Below are 10,566 nucleotides of genomic sequence, written 5' to 3' on the forward strand. Positions count from 1 at the left end.
ATATATGCCTGGTTACCGTGGAATATTTTGTGGTTTGATCAAATGTAAGTTCCTCTCTGCTCAAGTTAAAAAATAAATTAAAAAACAGACTACAGCATTTCTGATATAAGGATTACATTTTCCACAGTTGCTTGAAGTAATGGCTACTAAAATCTAGAGTACATGCAGAGGGAATTTCGAGAGTAATGCATGGCTTATTGCAATACAGGACATATTGCGTATTGGAATGGTGCTTCGATAATGCAGTCAATGCAATGATGAATAGTTTTTATCCAATAATCCAATACTTTTGCCGGCATTGGCAACTTTCTGTGTGGAGTTGTGTGCTTCACATGGCTGTGATTATTTGGCAAAGCACACGTCAACTATTGCAGCCATGCAACACGAAATTAACCTGGTAAAAATAGGTCATTTTTGTTGCGTAATGAACGACCAATATAAATGGAAATGACAAAGTAACACACTTTTCTTCTAAAAAAAGACTACAATAAAACTAGTCTTCTTTAATTAATAATTATTCACCACGTGGTTTGACAAAGGAATCCACTTTTTTTCCCTCCACATTATCCCTTAAAACATTCTAAATGTAATAATTGAATATTCACATTCCTAAATAATTGTTTGTTGCCTTTTTAGGGACTCCCAGGAATAGTCAATGTCATTGTTCCATTTGCATCTCAATATGTTTTTTTCCCCGACTGAAAATATAGTTTCTTTTCCCAGTTGGACAATAAATAAAATGTCTATATAGAGCCTATAGCTTACCAAATGTCACACAGGCTACTAGACATGTGTCATACCTTTCTTAATTTCATATCTCAAGTCTTTACAAATATCTATCTGTGTTTGGCTCCTGGCTTGGCTGTCTCTTGCCAGAGCCTCGGCTCTGTGTAACATAGTTTGATGTAATCCATTTAAATGCGTCGCTGACCCCATGTTGGATCCGGGGTTCTGCAGGTGTCCAAAAGTGCCATGATAGTTCGAGTAACCCTGGAAAAAGGGAGACGTATAATAGACATGTCTGGATAGGGCTGCACTGTGAGGGAAAATATTCTGAGAAGCGTCTCGTAATGGAGATGACATAGGCCTACCGCCCGGAATTTCTGTACGTAATTGTCTGGGCACGGTCTGAGCGGCATCACTACATCCTTTACATTTATCCGAAGAAGTTGCAATCTCCGCGAGCGACCACAGTTTTGGTTTCGGGGCCGGAAGGGCCGAGTGAATCACTGATGTAGCATTGCTGGAGTTGCCTGAGTCATTACGCCTCAGTGGAGGTGGACTTTCCGAGGCTGCGGAGTCTGAATCCCTTTCCACTCCAAGGTCCGCGTTTTGGGGAGATGCTGCGGTGGTGGGCCGTGGCATCTCGGGCACTCTCCTGTCCCCGTGGTCCTTTACATTCGGATCAATTAAGACAGGTTCCATGTCATTGCCGCTATTGTCTTCTTTGTATTTCTCACAGGGGATTCCCACTGGATTTGGATGCTGCCCAACTGCAAGATATAATAAATTAGACCAAAGCGTTCCAAGGATTAGGCCTAATCACCCTGTCAAGGTCTAACGAAAGCAACAACATGTTTAAGTCTATGCAGTGAATTACATAAAAATTGGCCAATACTTTTGAAACTAATGAAACGCCTGGGGAAAAAAGTATTTTTAGATATACTGTAGCATAGAAACCTATATTTTTTTTAAAGTGACTTAAACTTACCTGCTTCATTTTTCGACCCAATTTCTGCCGTGGGCTTAAGTGGCTCTTCTTCGTCGTCATTCTTCTCCAGGTCAATGTTGTCATCTTCTTCCTCATCCTCACTTCTATTCCTCGGGGTCCACGTCATTTTATTCTCTTTCTTCAACCGCCGTCTGGCGTTGGCGAACCAGGTGGACACTTGGGTAAGGGTCATCTTAGTAATGATGGCCAGCATGATCTTCTCACCCTTGGTTGGGTAGGGGTTTTTACGGTGTTCATTGAGCCACGCTTTGAGAGTGGCAGTCGCATCTCTTGTAGCATTTTTCCTGTATGCAGGGTCTCCATATGGATAGCCCAATGCTACACCGAACGGGTGATACTCTAAAGAGCCAGCGATACCCGCTGAGGGATCGTACGCGGAGCCCTAGAAAGTCAATAGAAAGTCAATAGATACACATTTCTCTCAACAGTTTGACCTCACAAGACTGGAAAGCTTAAAGGTAGACATTGATAATTTCTAGACCTTCAATTTCCAATTGTAATGATCATATTTGGAGTTCAAAATGTATATATATTATAGGCCTATACGTAAGCTATACAACGTATGACAGATACAATATTGGGCACAATTTGAACAACAACAACAAAAAAGTTTTTATTTTGCAAAGTAGAAAAAATAATTGTGAATAATCATTGCATAAGCTCTTATTATAAATGACTTAACTTTTATACATGTTTTATTTAACCTCTATTGATTGTGCACTAATTGTATCAGAAAGCTATACTTCAGCTTACTCGTTACAAAATCTGGATACAAATAGGCCTTTTCAAAGAAACGAAAGGCATTTTTTTCCCAATAATTATTCCGAAATCGAACAGTGCGTAATTGTTAAACTCTACAGTATTCACTTACCACAAATGAGTTCAGTGCCGCCGTCTGCTCTCCGCTATACTGGAGGTGAGAATTGAAGCCAGGGGATGAACCATTGAACGCCGGTGATCCCGCGTAAGGGGCGAAGGCTGAGCCTGAAGACGACCGGCCCAGTTCCTCTGTCCTTGGTCCTCCTAAAATCACACTGGAACTGAACGGGGGACAGGAATGGAGAGCTAGAGACACCGACGGTTGGAAGAGAAAGCCTTGAGGATAGGCCATGGTGAGTGACTTCCTAAAGTCAGTCACTTATGTCCACTTGTGCACTTTCGACCTTAGATGCGAACACACAAGGAAAGCGCATGAAAACTCACACCTGAAAACAGTTCCCTTCCCTCAATGTTCGCATTTGAAAAACAACTAATCCATTTAATAACATTGCGAACTGTTGCGTTGGTTGGTTTGTTGTTGTTTGCTGCAGCAATTTGTCAGGGAAAGTTGTCTGCATGTAGCCTTCCAACGGAACGCTTTGTCGATGCTCAACCTGCCAGGCTCTGGATATGGGAGAGTCAGCGGAGGAATAGGCAACCTCATTCTACGATCCTCAGCTCCACCCCCGTGCGCGAGCGCGCGCACACACACACACACACACACACACACACACACACACACACACACACACAACACGTTATGCTATAATTTAGGCTATCTGTACCCCAACACACAAAATGATGTCAATCTATATAATTTAGACCCAATTATAAATTATTTTATTATCAACTGCACTCCTCGTTAACCAGAGCGGGATCGCTGTATGCACTGCTAACAGGATCCCTAACCTGATCTTCAGTTGTAACAATTGCAGGTATATAGGCTATATCACAATTGCATATATCTAAATATGTTATTTACCAGAGAAATACTTTTAAAAACACTCAAGTAAAAGCAGATAGCCTAATAAAAACAAAGGAATATTTGTACAGTCTTACCATTTGGTTTAATTGGCTGTTGTGGTTTCAAATAATTAGTTATTTGATTTGTCAGTAGATGTTTGTGAATAATACTTCTTGCCCCTGAATACAGTTGCCAACAATATAGCCAATCAGGCATAGAATAAATAGTCGAATGGACAGACGGATAACTTGTGGGGAACTGTCCAAGTGCTGAATGTTGGCACTGTAGGTAGTGACGTCACATTTTCAAGCTCAGGAACGTCTCAGTGGACGATTAGGCCAATCTACGATCTGTGAGTTGCGTGACGTGCTGAAAGCTGGCTAGAAAACAGACATTAGATCATCCTCATACTCTACAGATCGTTTCTGCTATCAGTTGAACATGCATGCTTCTCGCTGTCGCCAATAGGGCAATGAATAGGCTACACATCGACATCAATGGAAGCCTGATAAATAGTTTGACCACACTTTATCAGCAGAAAAAGAAAGGGACAGTATTTCTCTGGACCATATAGCCTACACCTGGCATTTTTTTCTTCTCAAACAAGAGCAGATACAGTAGGTGAGTAGCCTAGTCCTATCCTAATTCACGTTTTGGCTATTAAGTTCTAAGGAAAGGTCTACCAATGGGGGGGGGGGGGGGGGGGGATACGTTTTACACCTCAGGTAGCCATACAAGTAACATGCAATTTAATATTTGTTTACATTATATTTGCCTAAAAGCATAGCCTAAACACGTTTTGATTGATATGGCCCGTGCTTACTGTAAGCTTCTATTGTAAACACAACCCTGAACAGCGCTGCTTAGTCTGGCCTTAGACCTGTGTGCAGGGACAGAGTTAATCTTATTTGTTGTTACTATAATTAGAGTGGGTAGCTTAAGACTTCACTTTCGCACTGGCCCATGGTGTGTGGTCAGTCTCTGTCATTGTCTTATGAGAGAAAAAGCAACAACAGTGCATCTTGATATGCTCAGTGTTTCTGATTTTCTTTAGATGGCAGCCACACCAACCCACCAGGTTTGGATGTCCCTTTCTTATTGGTCTATTAACTCATTTACAGCCTGGTGAAAAGTCCATCCCACCAAATTTCAGGCGGCCTTTTCAGTCAGCTCGTACACCAATAGAATCACGTTTCTGACGACACTGGGCCTTTAAGATACGAATGCTGTGTTGATATTCTGAAATGAATCTGTTCTCCCATCCATTTATCTGTGACAGATAGCAGTAATAAGTTGACTTTACAACATTTCATAAACAGTATTTAAAAGGCAACAGCAACATGATTAACAGTAGACTTTTAAGACACCTGGGAAAGAGACTGGGATAATATTCCCTTTTCAATTACACAAAAAATTACCAGAGCGAGCCTGAAGAAAGAGTACATTTTCTATGAAAATAAGTCAATAACCTGAAACACAAAAAAAATATTGATTGAGCATAATGAAGCCTGAGCAATGTGAAAACACTTCTCCTTAAGGAGTCTCTCATCACATCATAAGCATGACCGCACTCCTTATTGGTGCAATTTATGGTCTTTGTGTGTGTATGTGTGTGCTTGTGTGCAGCGGGAAATGGTGCAGTTGTTGGGCATGATCATTTGTGGATCATATGCAGTTTCTCAGTTTATAGACTACAGATAGGTTGGGTAGATTAGAGATGGCATTTTCATGCCTTTAAGCATCCCTCACTAATGCACTGTACTGATTACAGTTGGGGAGGTGCAGCATACCGTAGGCTTGCATCTTATCACCACTGTTGGTAGGTGTGGAGTGCATGAGAATCATATTAGAGGCCATGAATGCATGTGGTATGCTGGTGATCTATTTCTAATCAGCAGCTCTACATCTACACCAGGCGGTGCTTAAGTAATGCCCGGAAGGTCGTCAAGGACTCCAGTCTCCCGAGCCGCGGACTGTTCACTCTTTTACCATCTGGCAAGCGGTATCGGAGCACCAGGTCCCGTACCAACAGACTCCGAGATAACTTCTACCACCAGGCCATCAGACTGCTGAGCAACTAACCCTGCAGTATCTGTCTCCCTGCACAGACCTGCACCGTAGTGACTATTTGCACCCTAGAGACTTTCTGTACTTTAGACTATTTGCACTTACTCTCCACTCATCCAACCCTTACACAAAAGTACACACACACACACACACACACACACACACACACACACACACACACACACACACACACACACACACACACACACACACACACACACACACACACACAAGCACACACACATTCAACACTGCTGCTCTAGTATATACTATTTATTCTACTGCGCGACCAAGACACAATTCCCCTTATATTTGTAAATACAGTCATACTTAACATTGCACCTTCGTTAATATTGAGGGTTAGAATGTGTTCAGAGCTGGCAGACAGGGCAGTGGTGTTGAAGTGGCCAGTCTAATTAAACATAATTTCTCTGTCTCTTTACAGAAATCCATTTCCCTTGTCCCAAAATTGTAGCTACCATCTTTAAGGCTTTGTCTGAGGAAGATGTATCCATAACCGTTATAGGGGTCTTTACCGTCCTCCCTCGGCTAACATTTGTCTGAGGAAGATGTATCCATAACCGTTATAGGGGTCTTTACCGTCCTCCCTCGGCTAACATTTGTCTGGGGAAGATGTATCCATAACCGTTATAGGGGTCTTTACCGTCCTCCCTCGGCTAACATTTGTCTGGGGAAGATGTATCCATAACCGTTATAGGGGTCTTACCGTCCTCCCTCGGCTAACATTTGTCTGAGGAAGATGTATCCATAACCGTTATAGGGGTCTTTACCGTCCTCCCTCGGCTAACATTTGTCTGGGGAAGATGTATCCATAACCGTTATAGGGGTCTTTACCGTCCTCCCTCGGCTAACATTTGTCTGGGGAAGATGTATCCATAACTGTTATAGGGGTCTTTACCGTCCTCCCTCGGCTAACATTTGTGCACTCGAGAAATTAACTAGTTTGTCTTCTTTTATTAAATCAGAAGTTATTATCTTGGGTGACCTAAATTATGATTGGGAAACGCAGGCTTCAGAAAATCTGAAAGACATGTAAAGATCTAAAACTAACCCGTCTGTTGACTAAGACCACACAGCCCAACCCTAAAGATCCTTCAAAGTCAACTCTTATTGATGTTATTTAAACAAATACACCAAAGAAATATGTTTCTACTGGTGTCTTTGCCCAAGACATTAGTGACCATTGCCCAGTTGTTTGTATTAGAGATGTGAGAATACAAAAATCTAAGGCTCGTGTCATCACAAAGAGGAACTTTGAAATTGTCAGTGAACATACTTTTTTTTACATTATCTTTATTTTAGTGTCCTTGATTGTATTTAAGATATCCCTGAACCTGATTTAGCGTTGAGCATTTTTGCAGATGTCTTCAATACTATTGTGGATAATCATGCTCCCTTCAAAAAAATGAAGGGTTGAAGGTAGATCGAATGCCTGGTACACTTCGGAATCATCAGAAATCATTCATAAAATAGATAGATGCTTGGGTCAAGGCCAGGAACACAGGCTTAGGCACAAACTGGCAAGCTTTTTAAGCCACTGAGGAATCATTGTGTAAGACAAATAAGAAAGGCTAAATCTGATTATTATGTAACCGCTCTTTCCGATTGTAACCCGGCGAAATTCTGGAAAACTGTCAAGTTCCTGAAGAGTTCTACTTCCTCCTCTCTGCCACAACAAATTAATTCAGACACTCATTATGGGAAGAAAATGCCTTCATTGATGCATTTAATCACCATTTTTATTTCAGCGGGCTATCTCTGAAAAAACTTCTAAGCCTCTTCACAATGATGTTGGGCTGGATGCTGATAGGGGGACCTTGCTGAATGAGCAGAGAAATGACATTCAAAGCTTTTGTTTTAGGCTATTTGCAGAAAAATAAGTCCTGGATGCTTTGCTAACAATAGACATCAAGAAATCCACATGGGGCTGACCAATTGTATCCCAGTCTGTTGAAGTGTGCAGCGCCCATCATTGTTGGTTGAAGGAATTTTCTGTAGAGCTCTGAGACAGGATTGTGTTGAGGCACAGATCTGGGGAAGGGCACCTAAAAATGTGTGCAGCATTGAAGGTCCCCAAGAACACAGTGGCCTCCATCATTCTTAAATGGAAGAAGTTTGGAACCACCAAGACTCTTCCTAGAGCTGGCCGCCCGGCCAAACTGAACAAGGGCCTTGGTCAGGGAGGTGACCAAGAACCTGATGGTCACTCTGACAGAGCTCCAATTCTTCTGTGGAGATGGGAGAACCTTCCAGAAGATCAACCATCTTTGCAGCACACCACCAATCAGGCCTTTATGATAGTGTGGCCAGACGGAAGCCATGACTTTCAGACCATGAGAAACAAGATTCTCTGGTCTGATGAAACCAAAATTAAACTCTTTGGCCTGAATGCATGGTGGTGGCAGCATCATGCTGTTGGGATGTTTTTCAGTGACAGGGACTGGGAGACTAGTCAGGATTGAGGGAAAGATGAACATAGCAAAGTACAGAGAGATCATTGATGAAAACCTGCTCCAGAGCGCTCAGGACCTCAGACTGGGGGTGAAGGTTCACCTTCCAACAGGACAACGACCCAACGACCCTAAGCACATGGCCAAGACAACGCAGGAGTGGCTTCGGGACAAGTGTCTGAATGTCCTTGTGGTCCAGCCAGAGCCTGGACTTGAACTCGATCGAACATCTCTGGAGATATCTGAAAACAGCTTTGCAGGGACGCTACCCATCCAACCTGACAGAGCTTGAGAGGATCTGCAGAGTAGAATGAGAGATACTCCCCAAATACAGGTGTGCCAAGCTTGTAGTGTCATACCCAAGAAGAGACTAAAGGCTGTAATTGCTGCCAAAGGTGCTTCAAGGCTCTGAATACTTATGGAAATGTAATATTTCAGTTTTAGATTTTTTTTTAATACAATTTTAATTTAAAAAATAATTCTAAAAACCTGTTTTTGTTTTGTCATTATGGGGTCTTGTATGTAGATTGATGAGGGATTTTCTTTTGTTTAATCCATTTTAGAATGAGTCTGTAATACAGCACAATATGAAAAAAGTGAAGGGGTCTGAATATTTTCCGGAATGCACTGTATATACACTACCAGGTCAAAAGTTTTAGATCACCTACTCATTCAAGGGTTTTTCATAAAAATAAATAAACTACTTTCTACATTGTAGAATAACAGTTAAGACATCAAAACTATGAAGTAACACATATGGAATCATGTAATTAGTAACGAAAAAGATTGTTAAACAAATCTAAATATATGTATGATTCTTCAAATTGCCAACCTTTGCTTTGATGACAGCTTTGCACACTCTTGGCATTCTATCAACCAGCTTCATGATGTAGTCACCTGGAATACATTTCAGTTAACAGGTGTGCCTGTTAACTGTTAAGGGCATAGCAGGATTTCTTATAAGCTTCCGGGTTAGAGTCCCGCTCCTTGAAAGCGGAAGCTCTAGCTTTTAGCTCAGTGCAGATGTTGCCTGTAATACATGGCTTCTGGTTGGGGTATGTACGTACGGTCACTGTGGGGACGACGTCATCGATGCACATACTGTATTGATGTGATGTACTCATCAATGCCATCTGAGGAATCCTGGAACATATTCCAATCTGTGCTAGCAAAACAGTCCTGTAGCTTAGCATCTGCTTCATCTGACCACTTTTTTAATTGATCTTGTCACTTGTGCTTCCTGTTAAATTTTTGCTTGTAAACAGGAATCAGGAGGATAGAATTATGGCCAGATTTGCCAAATGGAGGGCGAAGGAGAGCTTTGTATGCATTTCTGTGTGTGGAGTAAAGGTCGTCCGGAGTTCTTTTCCTCTGGTTGCACATTTAACATGCTGAAAGAAATTTGGTAAAATGGATTTAAGTTTGCCTGCGTTAAAGTCCCGGCTACCAGGAGCACCGCCACTGGGTGAGCGCTTTCTTGTTTGCTTATTTCGGAATACAGCTCATTCAATGCTGTCTTAGTGACAGCCTCTGACTGTGGTGGTATGTAAACAGCTATGAAAAATACAGATGAAACATCTCTAGGTAGATAGTGTGGTCTACAGCTTATCATGAGATACTTTACCTCAGGTGAGCAATAGCTTGAGACTTCCTTCGATATCATGCACCAGCTGTTATTTACAAAAATACATAGTCCGCCGCCCCTTGTCTTACCAGACGCCACTGTTCTATCCTGCCGGTACAGCGTATAACCAGCCAGCTGTATGTTGATAGTATCATCGTTCAGCCACGACTCCGTAAAGCATACGATATTACAGTTTTGAATATCCCGTTGGTAGTTTAATCTTGTGAGTTGGTCATCGATTTTATTTTCCAAAGATTCCACGTTTGCTAGCAGAATGGGAGGAAGTGGGGGTTTATTCGATCGCCTAGGAATTCTCAGAAGGCAGCCTGCCCTCTTCTGGCCCCTTTTTCTCCGCCTCTTCATGCAAATCACGGGTCTAAATCACGGATCTAGGCCTGTTCCCAAGAAAGCAGTATATCGTTTGCGTCGGACTCATCAGACTCGTTAAAGAAAAAAAAGGATTCTGACAGGCTCTAACCACCAGGCTACCTGCCGCCCCAGGTGTAGGTAGCCCTAGGTAGCCTAGTCAGGAGGATACATCTCTGTAAGTCCTCCTGACTGGTGGTAATATTTTTTAAGAAACTAAATATGCTTATATGCAAATATGCTCTGCTAAAATCTGGGTAAAAGATTGAAAGTAATTTGAGACTTATTCAGTAAATGTAGTAATTGTTTGCTTTTCTAAAGTCTACCAATCTTGTCAGCAGGCATGCCAGCTAAGATAGTTAGACCATCTAGATACTCTAACTTGATTTAAAGCCTGAAATTGCTTCTTGGTAGGTAGTGTGGTTGGGAGATAGGTTCCCAATCTGGGCTAGCTAAAGCCAATTTCATAAAATTACCAGGTGGCTAGCAATATTACAGAGAAGCCACAACAAATTTGTAACCACAATGTTGTTATTATTATTGTTTATTATTATTATTATTATTATTGTATTTTTTTTAACGG

The 10,566-nt window shown here is 41.8% G+C and overlaps 1 protein-coding gene across 1 annotated transcript; it reads right to left on the minus strand.

Moving 5' to 3' along the window:
• Positions 1-97: 97 nt before the first annotated feature.
• Positions 98-3,123, minus strand: LOC110524174 (Iroquois homeobox protein 5a). The gene is made up of 3 exons (XM_021603570.3): positions 2,604-3,123; positions 1,712-2,114; positions 98-1,493 (listed from the first exon to the last, which is right to left on the minus strand). Exons 1-3 carry the CDS (start codon positions 2,841-2,843, stop codon positions 784-786), a joined length of 1,353 nt encoding a protein of 450 aa, XP_021459245.1. The 5' UTR covers positions 2,844-3,123; the 3' UTR covers positions 98-783.
• Between the last annotated feature and the right edge of the window lie 7,443 nt (positions 3,124-10,566).

This window comes from Oncorhynchus mykiss, chromosome 1, assembly GCF_057628025.1.
Source record: "Oncorhynchus mykiss isolate SJ-2025 chromosome 1, ASM5762802v1, whole genome shotgun sequence".
In the NCBI taxonomy this organism is placed as follows: domain Eukaryota; kingdom Metazoa; phylum Chordata; class Actinopteri; order Salmoniformes; family Salmonidae; genus Oncorhynchus; species Oncorhynchus mykiss.